Below are 25,258 nucleotides of genomic sequence, written 5' to 3'. Positions count from 1 at the left end.
TGAGGCTACTTTAGTGATGATAAACTCCTTTAGCTTTTGCTTATCTGGAAAACTATTTCTTCTTCAATTCTGTATGAAAACTTTGCTGCATAGAGTATTCTTGTATGGAAGTTTTTTTCTTTCAGCACTTTGAATATCTTGTGCCACTCCTTTCTGGCCTACAATATTTCTGCTGAAAAATCTACTGATAGCCTTTTGGGGTTTCCCTTGTATGTAACAAAAGTTTTTTTTTCTTGTTTTTTTTTTTTTTTTAAAGATTGTATTTACCTGAGAGACAGAGCAAGAGCACACGTGTGCATGAGAGTGAGCATGAGTGTGGGGAGGGACAGAGGAAGAGGGAGAAGCAGGCTCCCCCCTGAGCAGGGAGCCTGACATGGGGCTCAATCCCAGGACCCTGAGATCATGACCTGAGCAGAAGGCAGATGCTTAACCAACTGAGCCACACAGATGCTCCTTTTGCTGCTTTTAAGAAATCTCCTTGTGCTTAACTTTTGACATTTAAATTATAATTTAAATAATTTGGGTTCATCTTATTTGTAACTCTCTGGGATTCCTGGATCTAGATGTCTGTTCCCTTCCCCAAGTTAGGAAAGTTTTCAATCATTATTTCTTAAGAAATTTTTCTGCTCTTTTCACTCTTCTCCTTTTGGGGCCCTATAATGTGAATGTTAGTCCACTCGATGTTATTCTATAAATGCCTTAAGATATGTTTACTTTTTTCTGCTTTTTTCTTTTTAGTGCTCTGTTTGGGTGACTTCCACTGCTCCATCTTCAGGTTCACAGATCCTTTCTTCTGCCTTAACTAGTCTGTTGTTGAACCCTGTAGTGTACTTTTCAGTTCAGTTATTATATCCTTCAGCTCTGTGACTTCTACTTGGCATCTTCTTATACTTTTTATCTCTTGGTTGAAGTTCTTACCGTGTTCGTCCATTCTTCTCCTGAGTTCAGTGAGCATCTTTATGACCATTACTTTGAACTCTTTATTAGATAAATTACTTATCTCCATTTCATTGAGGTTTTTTTCTGAGCTTTTATCTTATTCTCGTTTGGAAAATATTCCTCTGTTTCTACTATTTCCTTGACTCTCTTGTGTTCATTTTTATGCATTAAATAAAATAACCACCTCTCTTAGTCTTGAAGGAGTGGCCTTGTGTAAAAGATGAGCCTTATCATTTAACCTTGCCCTAGCTCTTGGTTGTCCTTCAAAACTCTGTGATTGTCCAAGCAGCCTATTTTATTTTTAATAATTCCCAGTAGATGAGGATGTGCCAAGTCCTGCCATTGTCCCAAAGGGAAGATCTCAGTCAGCACCTAGATTCATGTTGAGTGGAAGCTAGACTCTCAAGCAGCAGCTTTTAAAGTATACAAATATATACAGTCCTATGGGACTACAAGTGTAAGCTATGGCCACCAGAGCCAGGCAATCTGGAGATATCCTGTGGGCAGCAGTTACAAAGACCAGGCTCTAGACAAATGCATAAGGTCCTTTATAGGAGATACTGGAAAGCTGTGGTGAGGCAGAGGGAAAGCACAGAGATGGCCTCCACCAGTTTATGTTCCCTGAGAGCACCTTCACAGGTTCCTGGATGTGTGTCAACCTGAATCCTGTCCCTCATGCTAAAGCTCCAGGAAAAGCAAATAGGTAGAGAAATATTGTTTAAAATGCTTTCCATTAAGATTTATGAACAATTTAATCCCTAAAGTATCTTCTGTACACTCAATATTTTCTTTTTCTGAATATCACTTGCAAGCAACCTGCAAAGCCACCCGTTTTACCATCTACTCGCTTGCATTTGTCTATCTCCTTTGTTGAGAATCAAACTCTGACTCCCAATTTTCATTTCTGTAATGACATAACTCCATTATTTTGGTTACATGACACATTTCTGTCACCTCTATAAAAATGATAAAGGAACAGCAGAGATCAAACAGATTCTTAGGGGGTGCCTGGCTGGCTCAGTTGGTGGAGCATGCAACTCTTGATCTCAGGGTTGTGAATTTGAGCCCCATGTTGGGTGTAGAGACTACTTAGAAAAAAGGAGATTTTTAAAATGACTAATAAAATGGTCAATTATACAGCAAATCTGTATAAAAAACAAAGATGAAATATATAAATAAATGATATTAAAGAAATTAACTATAAATGACAGTTTAACTGTTAAGTACAGATTTAATAAGAAATGGATAGCAATGAATTTAAAAACAAATGACATTGTAAAAGAAAATATAGTTTATATAGATTCCTTTTGACTGATTCTGAATAATGTAAATAAAATGATATATATAAACATAGAATATAACTGTAAACTGATACAATTACTTTGTAAAATCTTTGGCACCATCAACTAAAGCTGAACATGTGCATATACCCTACAACTTACCAATTTCACTCCCAACAGAAATGCATGTATATGTTAAGCAGACGATAGGTATTAAAATGTTCATAGTAGACTACCAAGTCCAGTAGCCCACTAATCATAGTAGGCTTAAAAAGACTAAAAATGGAAACCACCTAATTGCTTATCTACAGTAAAATGATACATATATTATGGTATGTTAATTCAAAGGAAGAGTATATAGCACTGAAACTAAACTGCAGCTACATGAAACAAGAGAGGATTAGTCAACTCTACCCACAGGAAAGAAGAGAGTTCAGAAATTGACACATCTATATATGGAAAAAAAATATAATACCTGAAAAATAATAGAAAAACAATAAGTTGTTTAATAGGTGGTGGCTCACTATGTGGAGAAAGTAATGTGAATGCATACTTTATATTATATACAAATGGACCCCAGATGGATTTATGACCTATATTTGAAAGGTCAGGATATAACACACCTAAAAGAAAAAATAGGAGAAATACCCAACTCTGGGTAGGAAAAGATTTTTCATAAGACTCCAAAAAAGTAGAAAGTATGAGGTCAAAAAGCATGTGTGTATGTGTGTGTGTGTGGGGGGTGGTTTGGCTCAACAAAAGTCAGCTTTTTCTTAAAAAATAAAATATTCACAGACAACAGTAATGGTTAGATGAGTAGATGAGAGACAAGAAAATGAAATATTTAAAACCAACATTCAACTAATATAGAGGGTGGAATGTATACAGCACTCTGTAATCAACAAGAAAAGGGCACAAAATTAAATGGAAAATGGGCAAAAGTTATGATCAGGCAATTCAGAAGAGTAACCTGCATAAATATGGGAAGAGATGCTCAAAATCACTAGTCATCAGATAGCTGAAAGTAATGACAGTGATAAGCTATTACATATAGTAATAAAATTGGTAATAAAAAAGTAGAAAATTAGGGGCGCCTGGGTAGCTCAGTCGTTAAGCATCTGCCTTCGGCTCAGGTCATGATCCCAGGGTCCTGTGATCGAGCCCCGCATCGGGCTCTCTGCTCCACAGGAAGCCTGCTTCTCCCTTTCTCACTCCCCCTGCTTGTGTTCCCTCTCTTGCTGTCTCTCTCTCTCTAATAAATAAATAAAATCTTAAAAAAAATTAAAAAATAAAATAAATAAATAAAATTCAATAATACCAAACTTTGGTGAAGATGTGCACTAGGTGACAGTAGAAACTGTGATTGCCATTCAAGAGCAATCATGCAGAATTTAGTTATATCAGGCATCTGCTCTCCCTATATCCCAGCTGAAAAATTATTGCACAGACCCATAAAAGGACATGTAAAAGGGCATTCATCACAATGTTGTTTGCAGTGATAGAAAGCCATGTGTCCATCACTGGGGGGCTGTACAAATAAAACACACACATACTAGTAAGCAGGCAGCATTAAGAAATGAAGTAGACAAAGTATTGAATAAAAAAAGTAATATAGAGAATGAAGTCTACAGCTTCAGTGACAATTCATCCCAGTTTGTGGAGGCAGTTGCAATTCATATCTGTTGTCCCAGCATAAAAATTAATAGCACTATCTTTCATTTTCAATAGTTTATGCAATATATTATATGGCCACCCTATCTGTAAATATTAAATCACAAAAACACTCAAAACCATACTACTTATGTTTGTTACATATATATTTAAGGACATTTATTGGCAAGGGGATTATATTAGGATGATAGATGAGACAAAGGAAATGAAATAAAAATAAATGATAACTGTGCTATAATTGAGTATAAAATACTGCTCTCTGCTTTAAGGTAGATAATAATACTATAGTTTGAAAAAATTACACACTTACAGTACTTCTGGTACTAAAAATGTGGTAGTTTGGGCTGTTAGTGGAATACCTGTGGAGGAAAAGTTCAAATATAAATATTAAAACCAATTTCTCCTCCAAATAAGAGGGATTCTATAGTAAACCCAGAAGTAGATATAAGTCTGGAGAGAAGTTTTGTATAGGACAGAGGTGATAATAAATGGAGCTGGAAAATGGATCTCGATTCATAAGGAGAAAGAAATAATCACAGTCCTACCTTAGATCATTTAAGAAAAGCAACTCCATTGGGATAAGAAATGTCAAAAACATTAATACTCTTAGTAGAAAATTTAGGTAAATGTCTCTTAGACGTTGGGGAAAGGAAGAATTATTTAAATAAGACATCTACCCTGAATTCTCCAACCCCCAAAAAGCTAACAATAAAAAATCATTACATCAAATTTAAGAAATTTTGTCCTTTAAAAGAACACCTTACTAAGAAATAAAATTCAAGGAGCATGTGACTTTACCATGGGAAACAATAACATCTTTGTCTTCACTAAATTCTCATTGGAAATTTGGGGAAGAGAAAGAAATTTATCATTATGACCAGGGGTTGGCAAGCTATGGTCAAATTCCACCCCTAAATAGATTTTCTTTGACACACAGCCACACCCATTGGTTTACTACTGTTGGGGGTGTGCATTCCCCTACCATGGCAGAGTTGGGTAGTTAAAAACATAGATTGTATCACCTGAAAAGCCTGAAATATTTACTACCTGGCCCTTACAGAAAGCTTGATGACCTCTGGTGTACAACATAAAGTTTATGAAGTCCCTGAATTCACAGGCCATTCTTAATAATATCCCTTCTCCTTATTTATTGACCCATTGTTTGCCAGGCATGTTCTGGGAGCTAAATATATCTTTGCATTCAAGCCTCACAACAACCCCATGAGACAGGTTTTCTTTTCTTCACTTTATAGAGAAAATAGAAGCTTACAAAGTTGTCAGAATGCTACCTTTTTGCTTTTTCTCACTACTTCACTGACCCTTTCCAAGGCTACTCTTAACTGTTCGATGCCCCCAACCATCCAATGAGGTGCCCTAGATCCCTTTCCTCTGAAATCTCTATAATAGTTTGATTGATTGTCGGTATTCTTACATCCTAATGTTAGAGGGTAATAGTTATAGCAAAACCTCCACTGAACGGAATATTCACAGATTATTATTTTTCTGGTTAATTATCTGTATTTTAACCTATGCTGAAAATCTTTCTAAAATATTTCGATTCACTTTCCAATCCAGCAGTTACTAAATACTGAACAAAAATCACACTCGCACTGAGGATTTCTCAGAACTGTTAAATCCTTCACTCCCTAAATCAAATCACAGAACCAGCTCCCATTCCTTATGCAGGAATTACATCCCCTTACATTTGTACAGTGCTTACATTTATAAAGCACTTTGTCATAAATCTTTCATACATCTGCCTCACATACACCATCAACTACCTAGTTATCCTAGAAAAGTGCCCTCACCCCCTGCCTCCACTCCCCAGTGGCGACTTTTGGGCTCTCATTTGGTCCTCTCCTCTCTGGCAAAACAAGAGTGCAGCAGGAGGAAAGGAGTTTATGGGTGGGTTCGCAGGGGCTCAGCTGTCCACAGGACAGCGACACGAAGTTACCCAGACCCTGGAGGAGCAAAGCCCTAAACCTGCTCCTTCATTCTCCGCCCTCATCCATCGAAAATTCTCGGAAGGCGGCGGCGGGGCGCAGGTGCTGGACGCGGGGAGCTCGGGCTCCAGGCGGTGGTCTGCGGGGGCGGGTGGGTCAGGACGCGGAGGCACCGGGAGCGCGGTCCCGGGGGCGACCCCCGCCCGGTGCCCTGGGGCGCCAGTGGCCTGTCTCTACCTCCACACGGCCAAGCCGCAGCAGCTCAGCCACGACAGCAGCACCGCCACTCCCTGGACTGACATGGCGCCGGGACAGCGTCCGCCCAACGGCCCAGGCCGCGCCCGCCCTGGCCTCGCGCGCTCACGGGGGTCGCCGGCGGACCCGCGTAGGAGGTGCTGGGGGCCGGGCGCCCCGGGGGTGGGTGGGGTTGGCCTCCCCGCCCGCGCGGGCTAGTGCGTGTGCGCATGCGTGCCAGCGCGCGCCGCTACCTGGCTCCCTGGGAACCTCGCAGTTGGTCGGAGTCGAAAATGTAAACCAGACTTGAGGAAAGGCAGAATTCATGCTGTTTGGGAGTGAAATAGCAAAACCACTTCGGAAAATCCCAGGTGACTGAACGAAGGTGAAGCTTTTAAGTTACGGTATCTTTTAGCCCAAATTTTCGTCCTGACTGTATATAAGTACTGCGATAACAAATGCGTATCTGGTAGTGCTTTCCAGTGTGAGGCATTCCATAAATGGTTTTTTAAATTCAACGGAAATGAACAGTAACGTGTACTTATTGAGCACCTACTTTATGCCCAACACCTTGCGCACTTGAGTACAAAGAAATATGACAGCTTTCTGATTTACAAAGGGGTTTGTAATCTTGTGGTAAAGCCAAGATAAACAAATACCAAAATTGTCACATAGTATTATAATTTATATGTTTATTTGATGGTAGACCAAATAATCTGAATCTTTGAGTGCTGCAAACTATTATCTGTACTCTATGTCATCAGGGCCCAGTACCATCATAGTTTGTAATAGGTCCTCTATGTTTACTGACGAATCATTGAGTAAAACTAGTATCATACTAAAATACGCTCTAGGACCATTAGAGAACGTGATTGTGTGTATATGATGTATATGTCGTAGACCTTGCATTTAATGTGATTCTAATCCCAGGTTTTTCCGAAGCAACTTTATATCGGAATTAGATATCATAGTTAATTTGTGTTGCCGCAGTAGGTACAGTTTACTCCAGAATCTAGTTGCAACTGAAACACGAAGAGTAATGGAATATACAAAAAAAAGGGTCTGGGCTCTGGACTGTCTCGGTACCAACTCAGCCTGCACTAGAGCAAGTTAACTGAGTTTTAAATACTGTAATATAAGGGTAAGATAGTATTACTTACCTTATATTGTTGGGGGATTTAAAAGATCTAAGTGTATCACAGTATTTGGCACAAACTATACATCACTATTGCCCTCCTCCTCTCTGAGCCCCTGTTACTAATGTATAGAATGAGAAGGGTTAGAACTTGAGCTCTAGATTTTCAGTTCTAATGTCCTCTATTGCTCTACTTTGGCGTATGCCCTTTTCGATCCCGGTTCCATCTCTGTTCTTATTTGTAGACCTTTAGTTCCCAATTACGTTTCCATTCCATCGCATTTGTATTTTGGAATTCTACCCTCTGTATTTCGCACACGTTATCTCATCCCTTAATAAAGGCAAGTCGTTGAAAAACAAAACGCCTTCAGAGGCTGAGACCCTGTAGACGGCAAACAGCATGGCACCAGAAAACGTCGCCTCGGCCCAGAGCGTTGCATGCCGGGAGTTGTAGTCCGACGCTCGAGCACGCACCTCCGCGCCTCTCCGGTTTGAAAAGCGGGAGAAGGGCGGGTAGGCGGGGCGTTGAGGCGAAGCGCGCTAGAGGCCCCGCCCCCGCCCCCTTCCGCTCGCGGGGCTCGCCCTGGGGTGGTGCGCCAGGCTGCGGAAGGGGCGTGGCGTCGGTCCCGGGTGGCGGCGGTTGCCGCCACCGGGGCCTCTTCCTGCGGGCGGTGCTGCTGCGGCCTGCCTGCGCGGGGCAGTCATGGTCGCCCCTTGAGTGGGCTGTGGAGGAGAGCGGGGCGGGGCCTGGCTGGAGGGTGGTGGCCCGGCGGGGGCGGGGGCGGGGCCGGCCTCTGGCTCCTTTTTCCTCCGCATGTGGCTGGCGGCCGCAGAGCAGTTCAGTTCGCGCACTACTCGCCGCCCGCGTCTCTTTCGGGCTCTCCTCGCGTCACTGGAGCCATGGCGTTCGCCGAGACCAACCCGGCGGCATCCTCCCTGCCAAACGGCGACTGTGGCCGCCCCGGGGCGCGGCCCGGAGGGAACCGGGTGACGGTGGTGCTGGGCGCGCAGTGGGGCGACGAAGGCAAAGGGAAGGTGGTGGATCTGCTGGCGCAGGACGCCGACATCGTGTGCCGCTGCCAGGTGAGGCAACCGGGATCTGACGGGAAGCCGGGCCCGAGAGCCCGGGCGCGGAACCCGGATCCGTCGTCCCAAAGAAGGTGTCACCTTGAGGTTCTCTCCTGCTTGGAGCTGCGGCGACGTGGAGAAATGGCGGGAGGTCAGAGACCCCTGACCTGAGGTCTTGGGCTGAGGGGTTGCGGTGGCGCTGGAGGAAAACCAGGGTTGACCCGGAGTCTTTGAGGGATGCGCGATGCCTGGGGAGTTGCAGTTTTCCGTCTGGGGGCCAGTATCCAGCCCCGAGCTTGGGGCCGGGGTGGGGGCGGGATACGGTTTGAGTTTGAGGAGCTGCTGCCCGAGGCCTGCTCCCGACTCCTGGCGGAGACCCCACGCGGCCATAACCCCCTCCCCCATCGCGCGCCCACCCGCCCACCCAGCGAGACCGAGTGGGAATGGATTGTTCCGAAGCGCCCGAAAACCCACTCGCCACTCCCCCACCTTCAGGCCCCCAGCGTTCAGACCTTTGCCTCCTCGCGTCCACTTTGTTGACACGAGAACCCACCTCCGGGCTTTGGACGGTTAATGGCCCCGGTTTTTGACTCCCTACCCCGCGTATTAATATTAAGGGTAGATTATTTTTACTTGTTGGTCCCAGAGGAAAGAATCCCAGCTCTTTTGCGAGTGAGGCAAGTAAATACGTGGATGTCAAATCTGGTATTTAGAAATATTTACATTGTTACGCTCACATGGAAAGTGAACTTTCGGGAAATGGATTGGTAATGTACTTCCTACCGGGAGACACGTGGTTTTCAGTGTAAGCTTTCTTCCTATTTGTCGCTTGCTTTGAAGCAGCCTCTAGGCTACGCCTTTGTAAAGGCTCTTAGGTAACTATTGCCAATTTCAAAATTCGAAATAGTTGAGCAATAACCACTTTCAAAACAAATTGTAATATATCTGAAACTGTTTACCTTGGAAGAGGATTTCTTCTTCACGAACATGGCACAATATGATGATGCCATGCTGTATATGTTCTAACAAGTTAGTAGGCCCGCTTCATTGAAAGCTTTCCACCTGAAACTGATTATCATTCTGAGCACGCAGAAACAAGGTAATCACAAGTACAGAAAATGCTAAATGCAGAGATTCTGATTTGTCTTATTTTTTGCATGCAGAAACACCCTGCCCATTCCTTAGCTAAGATAGGTGTTGCCTCTTAGTATTACCCCTAGCACCCCCACCACCTCTCCCCACCTTGGGGGTGCTCTGGGGACCCACCTTAATACCTTACTCCGAAGCGTGTTTCCACTGAAGTCCTGCCCTACACTGCCTAAGGAGCTGCTCCGCAAGCCAGTTTTCACCTTACTTTTGCCTTAAAATCAGATCTGGCCGTGCTATAGGGAAAGAAGTATGAGAATACCCAACTCTTGCTGAGTAGAAAGGGAGAGGGGCTGGTCCTGTTTGACCCCTTCCATGTCATTCCTGACCTCTTCCTTTCCCGGAAATAGTAATACTTAGGCTGAGTTACGTTATGGGTTGTAAGAAGGTGTGGGAAATGTAACGATCAATAGCATTTATTCTAAAAGATTCTCGATTTTAGTATTTCTTTGAAAAGTAGTAGAATTAGTTTGCAGATTGGAGAAGGTGTTAGTATGTTATCGTGAACATCCTCTTGAAGAAGGTCATGGACCAATCTCATCTGATGCCCTTGGAAAGCCTAGAGAGAAGTGATTGAGAAGGAGCCAAGTTTGGCTTTAAACTGTTACCTGAAGATAGAGGAGGAACATGTGAATGAAAGTTAGGCAGACTTTCCTCTTCTGTAAACTTTGACTTTCTGCACACTTTATATAATTCTAAAATCTTCATATTCTAGTGCCTTTTAAGAACTCATCATTAGAAGGATTCCTACTAGTTTTGTTAGTGGAAGTAGACACAGAATGAAGAGATTGAAGGATCTCTCTTGTGATTCACCTTGGTAACTTTATATTAATTGGCCAGCTCTAGCAAGCTGACTTCTCCTTAATGAATTTCTCCTGACTTATAAAACTGAAGACTATGGAATGCTGAAATTCTTAGTATGTGTAGAGCGCTGGGAAAGTCAGCATTAGAAAAGACATTTTAAGCTTGAATTGCCTTGTTTGATGATTTAAGTTCTGTGTATTACTGAAAATAGGTACTTTGTTAGAGCTTAATATGTGTTTTTGGTCATATTCATGCCCCAAACTCAAATTTTATGCAGATTTTCTCTAGAAGTGGTATACACATAATGTGTCCATAGTTTAACAATGGAATCATAAGAAATTTTTTCCAAAATAAAGTTTTTAAAAGAAAAACTGGTATTGTATTTAACTATATATATATATTTTTAATTATTGTTATGTTAATCATCATTTAACTGTATATTTTAATATATCAAATGCCTTTTGGAAAGAATAGATGCAAAGCTAGTGGCATTTTCATCATTGGTGCACTTAAGGCCTATATTTCAGATTCAGGATTTATATGCAGTTATTTATAATTTGGTAAATTCTCTAGATCCAAAAATATGTGTGTAGAACTTACATCAAAGGACTACCACTAGAAACATCTTAATTTCAAATTGATGTCTTTTAAGTAAAAGAAGTATAGGACCAACTCCAGGCCTAGTTCATTTATCCAACAATCACGTAATGAGGATCTACAAGTGATACTATTAGGGGAACTGCTTGGCCCCAGAATTAAGCTGAAAAGGGCAGGGATTGTGCCCAAAAGGAGCTTACAGTCTACTGGACAACAGCTACATAAGCAAGTATTGACAGGGTGGGGGTGGAGAGGGTACTAGTTTTTCAAAGGGTTAAGGTATGGGCAGAGAAAGGCCCCATTCTGGCAGCATAAAAGTAGTTGTCTCCCCCACTAGGCCAAATCCTCCAAAATAAACTGTTATATTTTATTTATTTTGTTGAGTAGAAACTACAGAGATTTTAACTGTTGCACTTTCTACTACTTTTTTTTTCCACTTTCTGCTACTTCTTAAGCAAGGGCTTTTCTCCTGGAAAGCAAGCAAGGTAGTTTTGGAAGTTGCCTGTGATTGGGAATAGCTAGAACAGTATTTCCTTTCTTGGTGTTTCCCTCCCCCCCCCCCCGCCCCCAGGGTTTTAAAGTTAATATAAAGAGAAAATATTAACTAAAATTAATTTTAAAGGGAAAGTCTATCCTGTCACTTGTTATATATATAAAAGCTTGCTGTGAAGTAAATATAATGAAAAAAATGTTAATTTGTGTCTAGATGCTGGCATCCACAGAAGGCTCTGAAACCAGCTGTTACTAAGTCAAAAAAAAAAAATAAATAAAAGCTCTAACAGCAGCAAACGGAGACTTTCTCCTTGGAATAATCAGAACAACTGAGAGCTAATTTAAAAGGGATAGCTAAAATGTTATGTAATGCCTTGACTTTATACAGCTAAAATTACCTCCCAGACCACTTCCCATAATTTGGAAGATGGTAGAGAATTAGTGTTTAAGGTAAACCATTCTTCCAGATTTATAATAATTGCCGTTTCTGTACCCCCTGACTATAAGTTTTTTTTTTATATATAGTTCATAGTATTTCCCAAGTACATAAGTGTATACCAGTGTGTGGTGTACTTGGTTAGATCTTGCTTTCTTGGATTACCGTGTTTTCCCTGCTAGAAGTTTTCTCAAAAAGAGGACTTAATTCTTTTTTATTGTTGTTTTCCATAGCACCAAATACTCGGTGAGGCAGAGAGGAAGTAAATACTCAGCAAATATTTATTAGGTGACTGGATCACCTCTAGAAATTTCTTTGAAACCAGTAGTTTAACCCTTTCCTGTAACTTATTTTAACATCTTCCTGGACAGGTTAACTGACTGATGGCATGAATTTAAGGTGGAATCCCCAGCATTTGTTGGATTAATATTTGTTACTTGGTATTTTAACTAGTATTTACTATATTGTACCATTATGTTCATGGGCTTTAATAGTTTATACTAAAGTTTTATCTCTTGTATCTGTTTAAAAATAGATAACTGATATTTGTATCTTTTTTTGTGTGTATTTCCTCAGCATCTTTTAGTTGAATGCCATGTAATTCTAGTAAATAGTTTTTGTCTGCTGAGGGCAGTAGATCTGAAAGTTTAGTTAATGAGGATGTCCCAAGTTGTTCACTATTTAAGCCTGTTCTGTTGATAGACATAATATATAAATCCTGTCATTTGTATATAATAGTAGAGTAGTATATAAGTGTATGTAATATATAATTTATTAAAAACATCTCTACTTTTGAGGCATAAATTTTTTAAAAATGAGATCATCTCAGTGGTGTATGATCAATATTATTTTGTCTCTTTAGTTTTGGTGGGAATGGGTAGTTTGGTTGGGTAATTTTAAGTTACCTTTAGAACAAACTTTAAAGGAAGGGTTTTATTAGAAATATTTTTTGACTTGAAATCTGCTATTTCAGTGTGTTTTTAAGAAAATGTCTTTATAAATGTAATGATTAGGTGAATTTTTAATCAAGGATTTGTAAAGAGCTGCATCACACATCATTGGTTTATGCATTTTTTGGTTGCATGTCTGATTTTCCCATCTATGACCCTGGTTTAGTAAGTGTGTATATTAGATTTAGGTACCTAGAGTCTAAAAGCTTTGTGATTAGGACCTAAGAACCTCCAAAACTTTTGATCATGTGTATTTATCTGTGTGTGAAGCTGGAAGGTAACTATAATAACGTAAGGTAAAGTGGGTATCTTAAGCCTTTAAAAAAGATAACTGCAGTGTGCTTGGATGCCTTTGCTAAAAAGAAATTCGGATACCCTGTATGTTTTCTCTTTCTATCTACTGTGTCTGGTTACTGTTGAATAGTTTAATTGATCAACTTACTGATAGTAACTTAACCTGTTCTACTTTGAAATCACAAGCTAATTGCAATTATACGACTTTTCATAAAAGAATAGTCATCCTTGGGGCACCTGGGTGGCTCAGTCAGTTAAGCATCTGCCTTGGGCTCAGGTCATGATCCCAGGGTCCTCGGGCTCCGTGCTCAGCAGGGAGTCTGCTTTTCCCTCTCCCTCTGCCCACCGCGCCCCGCCCCCGTTCTCTCTCTCTCGCTCTTTCAAATAAATAAATAAATTAAAAAAATCTTAAAAAAAGAACAGTCATCCTTGTTGCTGTGGATTAACGAGTGTTTTAGTTTTGGCGAATAGTGAAATGTTTCACTTGGAAAGACAGACACAGGTCTTTACTAAGAAACCAGCACAGGTAATAAGCATTGTCTCAAAACATTGTTAGGTTTCTAAGATGCTTGAAGACTCTAGGCAAGAAACAGGGACCCTTTTTTGTGGTTGCTGAAATAGTTCTGAGGCATGGGGTCTGAGGTCTTGCTGCTCTGTGCTGTAACCCAGGGCAGTCACTGTTCTTGATGGATGTTCACTTAGAGCTCTGTGATTATAATACAGTGTTCAGGTATTCAGAGCAGAAAGGACAAAGAGAAGACACACAGACCATTTTAGAGGCCTAAGTGGCCTGAGAAATGCCTCCGGGCTGTGTGCATGAGATTGTTAGCCCGGAACTCTTGGGTCTCTACTGTTGCTGGTACAGAGGCCATTGTTTGAGGTTTATAGCACTGCAGGAGGCCGTGGACCCCTCTTTACCTCCTCGAACACAGCAGGAACTTGGGGTGGGGCGGGGCGGGCAGTGTAGTTTGGGGAAGAGGAAGACCTAATAGCAAACTGAGTTAAGAATCAGGAGTCACTTTTTTTTTTTTTTTAATTTCCCCTGGACCTTTGGAGCTGCTTAATTAGAAACTTCCACATATCAACATTTCCTGATCCAAACTTTTATTCTAGAGTTGGGCTTGACAGCTTCTGGTTCCCTCAGAACCAGAGGTTCCTCAAGGCACGGAAAGAAAATTATCTTCTTTCTTAAGCTTAAAACCAGATTGCTAAGTATACAGCTGAGAACAGTTACAAAGTAACTAAATACTACTATATCATCCCTGTAGTGTTTTAGAGTTTTGTTCTTGACAGCATAACTATTAAAATTTGTAAGTTACTCATTTTTTATATTCAGTTTATCACCAGGGTTAAGACGTGAACTTTAGAGAGCGAGCTGTATACATACTTTGTCGCATTTAGTTTGTGTTGTAAATCATTTGGATTCTTTTGTTTGCAAGCAATGGAGAGAGACTACCTTAAGCAAAATGGGGATTTGTTTGAAGCAAGAGCCAGGTGGGGTGGCCAATCCTGAGTGGCCTCAGGTAAAGGCAGCTCTGGGGATCTCAGCAGCCAGAACTAGCAACCATTTTTTTTTTTAACGTATGCTCCCTTAAATGCCAGGCGTCACTAAACTAACTGCCTTCCTCGTTCTCAAAATCAAATTCCCAAGGTGGGAGGAGCTTGATTGTCTCAGGCTTGGTTGGATCAGGTTTCCCAGTCTGGATCAATTTCTGTGGCCCGAGGGAATGATTACTATGATTTGCAAAATAAGGGGTTTGGGAGAGCAGGGGGGAAAGAAGAGGGACTGAACAAACAAAAGGTGTAGCTGTGACCTAGAGTTAATTTCAGATAGGAAAATACGGAAGGAGGAGATATTAGTTCTGGGTTATTCTTGTTTGTGAATTGTTTGCTAACAGTCTTAATACACTGTTGACCTAGGGTTTTTCTAGAGGGAAGAATGTTTGGAATTAAATAGGTTTTTATTGTTTTAACTCAAACTATGAAAGTGAGCTATCTAAGTAATGGTTTAAAAAAATGAAAGTGTATATACATCAGAAAGTTTGATTTTTAGCTTTGAGAACATAGAATTTTAATTCTGTTTTTTTTCCCCATAATCATGTTCTAGTTTATGTCAATGAGACATTTTTTTCTTGGTCATTAAGAAGCTTATTTAATATTTTTTTACATTTAATCTTAATGTAAGAATAATAGTCAAAATGAGTAAAATAAATACCAAATTAGGGGATGTTTTGTGACTGCTGAGACCTGATTGGATTTTTTCATATATTTATTCTTTAATACAATGAATTTGCATTCATTCTTGGTATTCACTACAGGAAAAGCCATCAATAAGGCATTATAAACTTATGTTTTTCCTCAAAGAAACTTGCCACATAATATGCAGTCACTTTGGGTTCACGCTGGTTTTTTGTTTCCTGGGGGTTTAGGGGGTATATTTCAAAATTTAAAATGTTTAGTATTTAAAATTTTAAAATGTTAAAAAATATTTTCTCTATTGATATGATTGATCTGGAAAACATTAATTGCTAGTCCATAATATTGTGTTTTTAGTTACATAATATAAAACATACAGCTTTGATTAAAAGTGTTAAATGCTACATGACTGGGATCATGTGCTATGGGAATTTAGCAAAACAGCAAGAGGTAGTTATATGTAACTAATCATCTGAATAATGATTAGTACTGTATAAATTAGGGATAATTTATCAAGTTTGCAGAAATTTTGCATTGAGAAGCGAATGGTACGTTCCTGTTAAAAGTAGACAAGAAAATATTTATCTCTTAACGTGTATTATAGTTCTCTGTGGCCTCCCCAGTGCTACTTATAGAATTATTAAATGTGATTAAAAATATGTTCTTGCTACTTTGGCACCCACCATAAAGTTGCCCGTGTGAGAGGCAGTGGGATCACAGATGTGGAACCCGCAGTTCAAGCTCTCTGCCCTTGTAATTCACTGGAGGGTGAGGGTGGGCAGGTGAGGTGGTGGTTGGCAATGGTGCTCATATCGAAACCTTGTTTTGCTGTTTGCTAATAAACGTGACCTCTCCTTGGACCAGTATAATCTATGTTTGGAGACAACTGCCTGAGCTCCCAAGGTGATTTTTTATATTCCACACAATTTATAAATATTTTATGTTAGCATCCAAATAGACATTGCAAATTTGAAGCTTCATCTGTTACATTTTGTAAAATATGACGGTATACTAGAACTTACTTCATGTATAGATCACCTTGTCAAGAAACTCCTTAGTAGCTCCTTCTCCACTCACCTTAGGAACCTTTTTTCTGCATAGTTGTGTGTTGTAAGATTAGAAGCCATCATACTCCAACTCACCTTAGGGCCCTAATGACCAGATATACTAATACGCACACTTACATTTTTGTCCTCTTGCTCCTTAATAGGATAATCTAGGGTTATTCTGGGTATATTTAACCATATGTTTTTGTTCAACCAAGTAGAATTTAAAATAGATTTAAGTCATATAGTAAGCCTTAATAGGACATTGGTTATTGAAGGGGTTGGTTAATGTTGGAGTGAGCTCAGATGGTCAGTAAAGTGATTCAAGCCTTTTGCAGCTGAACTTTTCCAACTCAAACCACCACCTGAAAACTTGGAAGAATTTACAGATTAAACCATTTTATCCCCCTAACATCATCTAACACGATGGATCACAACCACCTGCCTCACAGAAAGAAACATCTCTTTATTACGGTTATTGCCACCCCTACTGCCTATCTCGGTAAAATATTATCTAAGAGAGTATGGTTTTGTTACACAATGAGAACGGAATTGAGCACCACCGAGTTAATAATTGTTTCAGCAAAAGATTTATGTTAGTATCTCTATAAAAATAATTTTGTGGGAGCGCCTGGGTGGCTCAGTTGTTAAGCGTCTGCCTTCAGCTCAGGTCATGGTCCTGGGATCGAGTCCCACATCGGGCTCCCTGCTCGGCAGGGAGTCTGCTTCTCTCTTTCCCACTCCCCCTGCTTGTGTTCCCTCTCTCTCTGTGTCTCTGTCAAATAAATAAATAAAATCTTTAAAAAAATAATAATTTTGTGGATATTAGGGAGACTTACTTAAAGATCTACTCCAAAAGTTACGGTGTAGTTTTTTATCTTAAGCAAATGATGGATTAAAAAAATAAACTGATTTTGCTGAAATAATCTTGACTGGTTTTTTTTGTGTGTGGCAAAGTTACTAGTACTGTATAACAGTTTAGTAAAAATTTATTAGATTCAGTGATTTATAACAATTTAGAATTTAGCATCTTCGTAGGGTCTCAAGAAATTTTAATGAGCTTCATATTCTGAAAAGATTTTTCCTGAAAGTTTGGGGGAGGTTTCCTAAATCATAAAAAGTCATGATAAAAAGGCTAATATTGGTAGGAGGGATAAAGTAAAAGAAATGCTGTAAAAACCAAGTAAGAATTGTCCTGTGGGTTATTTTTATTTTAGGAGTCTATCAGAATTGGTGATAAGCTTGCACAAGTGTGAATAATAAAGTGTGTACCCAGAAGTGTATTGTGACATTGTTTATAATGACAAAAGTTTGGAAACAACCGGTCTGCCTCTTGTGGGACCAGGTAAATTCCCTGTGCATCTAAGCAGCACAGACAGTGCTGCTGTTACAAGGAGATGGCTTGGCTTACAGGATGAGGAATGTGCGCTCCGATTTGCTAAGTAAAATCAAGCTGCCCAGGTGTATATAGTTTGCTACCATTTGTATGTGTGGAAGAAAACAACATACAAATACCTGTTTGCTTATGCAAAATTCCCTCAGGAAGGACACCAAAAACTGGTGGTAGCTGGCTGGCAGGAGTAGGGAAGGGTGGGCGGGGAGAGGAGCGTATGGGAAGCCTTCACTTGTACTGCGTATCCGGTGCCTTTTGTATCTTATGCAGATGTTTCCTGTTTAAAAGAGTTCCGTTGGTATATGGAGGGAGGGAGGGAGGTACTGTTTACCACCCGACCTCTGTCCTGTTGTCTTCTACACTTCAGGCCCCACTGTCGAGGCTTGTTTTGTTTTAAACACACCTGACATACACTAGTCTTCAAGTAAGGAATTCTTTGCTTTGTAGCTGTGCAAAACACAGTGTAAATAGGCATTTCCTTTTTGGAGGATTTTTTGTTGTTGTTGCAGGACCTGTTTTCTGCATTTTTTGTGAATTCGTGATTGGTGATGATTTGGTAAAAAATAACATTCATTTTGTCAAAAATAGCCAAGGGATGAAGTTAAACCAGTCATTCTCAGGGGACATAGTTTTGATTGATATTGTTTTAAAGTCCAGCCAGGATGTTAAGGTTTTTGTTTGTTGCAAATACATTCCTGGTTTGTTTGCTTTAAACTTTTTGCTACTATTGTGTAGAAGTTTAAGCATATCATCAGTTGATTTGTGTTTTCTATGTTTTTTAAACTTAGAAATTAGAAAAAGTATCTGGTCACTTAATCAGTCTGCTGTGTACCTGATTTTTCTAATCTGACTTCATATCTTGCTTTTTCTTGACCATTTTAGGCCTGAGCTTCAGGAAGTTTCACCATGGGTTTATAGTATGTTTCTCAGCTTAGAGATTCCTTGACCCAGCGTATTATTATTTTATCCAGAGATGAGTGGATTCAGGGATTGGTACCAAACAGACTCACAGGATTGATTTATAAATTTAAAAATTAGAGTCTCAGGGTAGCCAATATTTGAGGAGTTCCTTGGGAAATTTCCTAGTTGATAAGTCCATGTAAGAATACAAATTTCAGGTCACAAAGGTGCTTGATACCCTCTGAATACAATGGGAATTACATGAATGTTTACATCAAGTTAGGGTAACTGGATAGATTACTCTTTTCTAATTTTGGGATTTTTCTATGTTTGGATAAAATATCATGTATTTTTGATTAGATTGCTACATGTCCTATAGAGTGCCAAGAACAAAATAATTTGTTCCCTGTACTTTTTTCACGTTTTTTTTCTCTTTTAAGAGGGTGTATGTTTGTCTACCTTCCAGAAACCTGAATTCCCCAGTTTTCTAGATCCTGTCAGGAAAGAAACCACTCTATGTACTGTGATGGGGAAAGAAGAGAGGGTAGCCAAAATATTGTGAAGCCTTTAAAGAATATGTATTTGTGGCAAATACATACTTAGGTTTTCTTAAGTTATATTGACATTTTTGGAAGAAATTATTAATTCACTTTGGAAGGGAGATGTGTTACTTGTCATATTTATCGTCAGGTTCAATTTTTCCCTATCTTGTACTTTCAGGGAGGAAATAATGCTGGCCATACAGTTGTTGTAGATTCTGTGGAATATGATTTTCATCTTTTACCCAGTGGAATAATTAATCCAAATGTTACTGCATTCATTGGTAAGTGTATAAACTGAACCGCTTCGGGTTTTTTCTCCCCTCGATTGATAATTGTGTTCATTTTTCATTACCTGAGCTGATTTCATCTCTCATTACTCAAATGATTCATTGATCCCTTATTAGTCTTGACCTTGGTACCTTCTGGAATATACCTGACTGGCTATTTTACACCTCTTGTCTTTTAGCACTGATACTTTTTGGAATGATTTGCATTTAATTGTGGTCACTGGCAATCTTAATTTTATAAAGCAGATCATCAAGTCAGCTTTCCAAACACTGATGCATACATAGTAAGCAATACAGGAGGTGTTTCATGGATTTCATTCTGAACCCTCATAACATGATGCAGTCTGCAATCTTTTCTTCTAGGTTTTTATCTTTAAAAGTGCTAATCACAACCCACTAAATTGATTTTATGACCGCTAATAGGGTATGATTCCCTAATTTGAAAGGCCTTGATTTAGCGCCTACTGTACTGTAACTAGAACAACGTAACTTGGTTCTTCCAAAAGAACAGTTTTACTTTGTTGCAAAGAAACTTCAAATTATACCAAATGTAGTATTAGTGTTTTATATTCCATATGTTACGTATTTACATTACACTACTGTTTAAAACTTGGAATCATTTCTATGGTAACTCCCTTGATAAATCAGATGTCCCATTTGTCAAAGTCCTTTACTCTTTCACTATTCTAGATAAGGGTTATCGTAGATGTCTGTATTATAAGTATAGATATTTAAGGTTGGGATTTGTTTGCTTTCCTTTAGGAAATGGTGTGGTAATTCATCTTCCCGGATTATTTGAGGAAGCAGAGAAAAATGTCCAAAAAGGAAAAGGTATGGAAAGAATGACCACTTTGCCTGGGGACTAGTTTATTTTTTGGAAAGTTCATTGGGATCTCATGTCAGACAAAGTTAACATTTTGTCTTATACTTTATTTTTTTTTAAAGATTTTATTTATTCTTTTGACAGAGACAAAGTGAGAGAAGGAACACAAGCAGGGGGAGTGGGAGAGGGAGAAGCAGGCTTCACGCTGAGCAGGGAACCAGACATGGGGCTCGATCCCAGGACCCTGGGATCATGACCTGAGCCAAAGGCAGACGCTTAACGACTGAGCCACCCAGGCGCCCCTTGTCTTATACTTTAAAATTGCTGGTTATTGTAGGACAAATTTTTCAATGTCAGTTAAATTGTTTTCATTTTAATCAGTATTTTAAACAAAAGACATAATGTCATTGTGTAAATCCTAATTTTTTTTTACCTGGGTCATCTGCAGAGTGTCTCTTTAGGTTGCTGGAATTACTATCCACTGGAGGTCAGACTCGAGATTCCTGAGTTCCTTTTGTCATTTGTGCTCAAGTCGGCATCCCCGTCTCCCAAACCAAACATTAGCTTCCTGAGTCAGGAAACTAGTGAGGTCCCCTTTGCACAGTCAGTCAGTCTTGTTTCTGTTGGTCATACAACCCAGGGATAAAAGAGGCTTGTTTTATCCCTCCCTCCAAATGAGGGAAATGCCCCTTCTGTGACAAAAGAGTCACTTCCGTCTCCCCGAAAAAAATTTTTTAAAGGCTTAATTTCCTGCCCTTCTTAATCTCTTTTGGATTTTTGGAAGGCTGTTTACATTCAGTTTGGCTGCCTTGCTAGGGTTTTAGGGGAATTTGGTCATGTAAATAATACTCAGTTGAGGAAAAGCATTGTTTCCCCTTAGCTTGGCTCATATTTAAAATACTCAATTCCATTACGTTGTTAAAGTTTATTGTTCAGGTTTGAAAGTAGCAATCCGACCTCAGGTGTTCCTGACAACTAAATCTGACTTCACAGAATCCTGCCTGCCCTCCTACCATCTCTGTTGTCCTCTGCATTTTTTACCTAGGTATTGCTGGCTGCTTTTGAATTTTGTCAACTTGAGGTTCCCATACTGCCCTCTGTTCTCCTTTGTACCCTTTAAAAATTTTGCCTTCCTTTCTTTTTCCTTTCAGCCTGTCTGATCCAGCTGAATCCATTTTACTGATTTTCTTTGTAATATTTTCTGTATAATATGCCTGAAGCTAACTTTAGAATACATACTTAATGTCAAAAACAGCTAGAGAGGGGGAGGCTTAATATTCCCTTTTCACTGTTAGCTCTTCCTCTTTATAAGGAATCATTTTTGAAACACATCTTTGGATATTATCAAAATTAACAGCTGATTTTGAATATCTAGATACTAGTTTTGAAAATTTTAGAGTTTGGCAGCTTATTCTTAGAATGCATGTAGCTTACTAAGGTACCGTCTTTGAAGAAACCTATCCATTTAGATTCATTTATTCATTCAGCAATAGTTCTTTGAACATTTATGGAATGATAGGCCCCATGTTATGAAAATTCATGGCCCTTGACCTCAGGCATTCACAGCTAAATGGGGAGATACGTATGTCACCTTACAAGTCAGTGTAGTAAGGGCAGTATAGTTCATAGACCTTTGGAGGAATTAGAACATTTTATTATTTCGTTTAATCCCACCTTTTTATAATTGTCTTTTGGGAAAGGGTTCTATTCCCCAGATAACCCTTTTCTTGAAATTCTCCTCCAGCTCTGCAGCTAATTTCCCCTCCCCTGCTTCTAACAAAAATGACCTTTACCTTCCATTTGCTTTTGAATTCTTAGAAGTATTTTATGTGGACTTGGCTGGCTTGAGTTTGGAGCTGTTTAGAATAAAACATTTAGAAAGAGAATTTGTGAATGAATGTAAATATAATGAATGACAGGTGAGGAAATTCTTGTTTAAACATATTTCCCATACAGATGACAAGATGTGTAAGTGATTACTTCTGTGAAAAACACTTTTAAACATTGTATTTCTAAAGAAATTGAGATATTATACAAAGTGTTTAATAAGCCGTATCTTTTTTCTCCTTCTCTAGGTCTGGAAGGCTGGGAAAAAAGGCTTATCATATCTGACAGAGCTCATATTGGTAAGGGGCACATAATGCATTTAACTGTCTTATTATCAGACACTTGTCACGTGGAAGCATTTAGTAGCCAATTTCTAATTTTAGTGAAAACTAAGTAAGATGGATTATAATAGTTGGGCTCCAAATACATGAAATCTTAGTAATTTTTTTCTTTTTTCTCTTTTGGTAAAGGACTAGGCTAAATTTTACCTATTTCTGAAGAAAGAATTAGCTACAATTGAATCATAAAAGCAGTATTTCACAAGACATCTCTAATTCTATTATAAAATACACTGCATCAAAATACAAAGAGCATTACTTGCACATTAATTATTTAAAAGCAGGTCTGCTGTCTGGCATATCTGTAGAGTGACTCTGTGTCTGAAATGTAATATTGCAGCTTTTTCAGTGGTTCAGACTTTATCCAGAGTAGCCTTCTCCTCTGTGATTAGTTAGAGCAAACTGGATTCTAAAATTAATTTCAGGGCGCCTGGGTGGCTCAGTTGGTTAAGCGACTGCCTTCGGCTCAGGTCATGATCCTGGAGTCCCGGGATCGAGTCCCACATCAGGCTCCCTCTCAGCAGGGAGTCTGCTTCTCCCTCTGACCCTCTTCCCTCTCATGCTCTCTGTCTCTCATTCTCTCTCTCTCAAAATAAATAAATAAAATCTTTAAAAAAAAAAAATTAATTTCAACCACCACTAATAAATTCGAAGTTTGTTTCCTGTTACTATCTGATGTGATAGAATTGTTAATTATCGAGACAATAACCAGGAAAGAGAGAATGGACTGTTACAAACTCTTCAGTTGTATTTAAATACAGGTGTCCTTTGAGGCAGTGGCTACTCTAGTTTTAGCATGACCCCTATTTAAGAGCAGCCCCATTAGGGGCACCTGGGTGGCTCAGTCTGTGAAGGGTCTGACTCTTGAGCACAGTTCAGGTCTTGATCTCAGGGTGGTGAGTTTGAGCCCCGTGTTGGACTCTACTCTGGGCATGGAGCCTACATTTAAAAAACAAAAAAAGAGCAGCCAATCAAAATTCTTAAGTATCTGTGCCTCCAAATAACAATCAGAGCCTTGAAGCCTCTGCGTAGCCTCAGTAACCCAGTAAAATAACTTTGAAGTAAACTGAGCTGGACTGAACTGTATTACTCACTTTTTCTAGCCTCTTTAGAAGCTTATTAGATCATTGACTTGAGACCCTTCTTTTCTTTATATAAGCATTTAAAGATGCACAGGTGCCGTTAATACTACCTCAGCTACATTCCACAAATACACTCTGTATGTTTATTTCCATTCAGTTGAAAAACTTCATAATTTTTTTGTGATTTCTGTTTGTGAGTTATTGAGAAATATGTTTAAATTTCTAAAGGTTGGATGATTTTTCTGATTTATTTCTAATTTTGTTGTAGACAGAATATACTTTATGTATGATCTCCATCTTTTTAAATTTGTTGAGACTTTTTTTATGGCCCAGCACAGGGTCTGTTTTGGTCCATGTTCTACATGCACTTAGAATATGTCTTCTGTTGAGAGTTGTTGAGTCTTCTTGAAGTGTCCTTTAAATGGTGTTCAAATCTTCTGTGTCCTAGCTGGTGTTTTTCTCCTTGGTATCAATCACCTGGAGAGAGAGAGGCATGTTGAAACCTCCAACAAGAGTTGTGGATTTGTCTGTTTTTCTTTTTGACTCTTGTCAGTTTTTGCTTTGCTTTGAAGCTCAGGTAGATTGCATATATATTTAAATTTATGTTTTTGATGGGTTAACTCTTTCATCATGATGAAATATCCTCTCTTTCTATGTAAATATTCCTTATTCTGAAGCCTGCTCTGATATTAGTATAACCAGCAGAGCTTTCTTAACAGTATTTGCATGGTGTATCTTTTTCAATCTAATAATCTTTAACCTACCTATATCTTTGTATTTACAGGGCATTTATTATAGACTAAATAAATGCTTTTTATTCATTGTGACAGTGTTGCTTTTAATTGAAGTGTTTAGATCATTTTTTTATATAGTTAATTATCAGTATGATTGCATTTATATCTGCTTTTTGTTTTCTCTTTGTTCCTTTTCCTGATTTCTTTTAGATTTAACGTTTTAAATATTATCCGCACTATTAGTTTATTAGTTTATACCTCCTGTTTTGTGAATTTTGGTAGTTGTTCTGGGATTTGTAATATACAACTTTAAATCATCATTATCTACCTTAAAATAATATAACATTTAACCCAAGCTTTTTACAAAGAAATGTTCCCACTTCCCTCGTCCAGTCCCTTGTGTCATTATTGTCATGTATTTCATGTCTACATTGTTCTGAACTCTGTAATGTGTTCTAACATTTTTGCTTTGAGCAGTCAGTTTCCTTATAGAGAAATTTAAGAGTCCAGTTCTTTATATTAGCATACTTTAGCAATTATGCAAGAAACTATTATAATTGTGCCCTGTCTCGTTGAAACTCATAATAAAATTTGTAATATAAGAGATCCTTATTGAGGGAAAGAGACCTGAGAAGTGGCTGAGACTTTAAATTTTTTTGAACATTTGAAATGCAGGTTGTTGGGTGTCTGTCCTTTGACTCAGCAACTCCCTGTTGAGAGACCACTCGGTGCCCGGTGTGGTGGTGGGCACCGAGGATTCAGAAAAGACCAAGAAAACTTCCTAATGGAGCTTGTAGTACAGTAGGGAGAGACAGATAATAAACAAGATAAATATGTGATAAATGTACCATGGCATGCAGTGATAAGTTCGCAGGAGAGAAAGGAGCCATGGGTAGTGTCTGGCTGTTTGTACTATGTGGGTAGGGATCTATAATTTTAGATAAAGTGGCTGGGGACGCTTCAGTGGGAAGATGACTTTCATGTCATCTGCTGAAGGAGATGCCCGATGAGTAAGTTCTAGAGACACGCAGCACCATACTGTACATAACATTGCCATATTGTGACTTAAAAACCTGCTCAGAGGGTAGGTCTCATGTGAAG

At 39.2% G+C, this 25,258-nt stretch overlaps 2 protein-coding genes across 3 annotated transcripts in view; one reads left to right on the top strand and one right to left on the bottom strand.

The window, feature by feature from the left end:
• The window catches only part of CATSPERE (catsper channel auxiliary subunit epsilon), a 172,688-nt gene extending 166,553 nt beyond the window's left edge, over positions 1-6,135 (bottom strand). For both annotated transcript variants that reach the window (XM_088016862.1, XM_088016863.1), the window contains exons 1-2: positions 6,071-6,135; positions 4,201-4,249 (exon numbers count right to left, since the gene is read on the bottom strand). In XM_088016862.1, the coding sequence (XP_087872988.1) occupies positions 4,201-4,249; positions 6,071-6,135 (114 nt within the window). The remainder of the gene's footprint in view (positions 1-4,200; positions 4,250-6,070) is intronic.
• A 1,872-nt stretch (positions 6,136-8,007) lies between these two features.
• Positions 8,008-25,258, top strand: part of ADSS2 (adenylosuccinate synthase 2) — a 34,480-nt gene continuing 17,229 nt past the window's right edge. The window contains exons 1-4 of the mRNA XM_028111525.2: positions 8,008-8,285; positions 19,245-19,347; positions 20,116-20,184; positions 22,252-22,302. Of these exons, the coding sequence (XP_027967326.1) occupies positions 8,103-8,285; positions 19,245-19,347; positions 20,116-20,184; positions 22,252-22,302 (406 nt within the window). The 5' untranslated portion in view covers positions 8,008-8,102. The remainder of the gene's footprint in view (positions 8,286-19,244; positions 19,348-20,115; positions 20,185-22,251; positions 22,303-25,258) is intronic.

Source organism: Eumetopias jubatus, unplaced genomic scaffold, assembly GCF_037043125.1.
Source record: "Eumetopias jubatus isolate StellerSeaLion01/CBP00866 unplaced genomic scaffold, mEumJub1_p1.0 scaffold_12, whole genome shotgun sequence".
Taxonomy (NCBI): domain Eukaryota; kingdom Metazoa; phylum Chordata; class Mammalia; order Carnivora; family Otariidae; genus Eumetopias; species Eumetopias jubatus.
The sequence above is the reverse complement of the archived record's forward strand: the minus strand, read 5'-3'. Positions and strand labels throughout refer to the sequence as shown.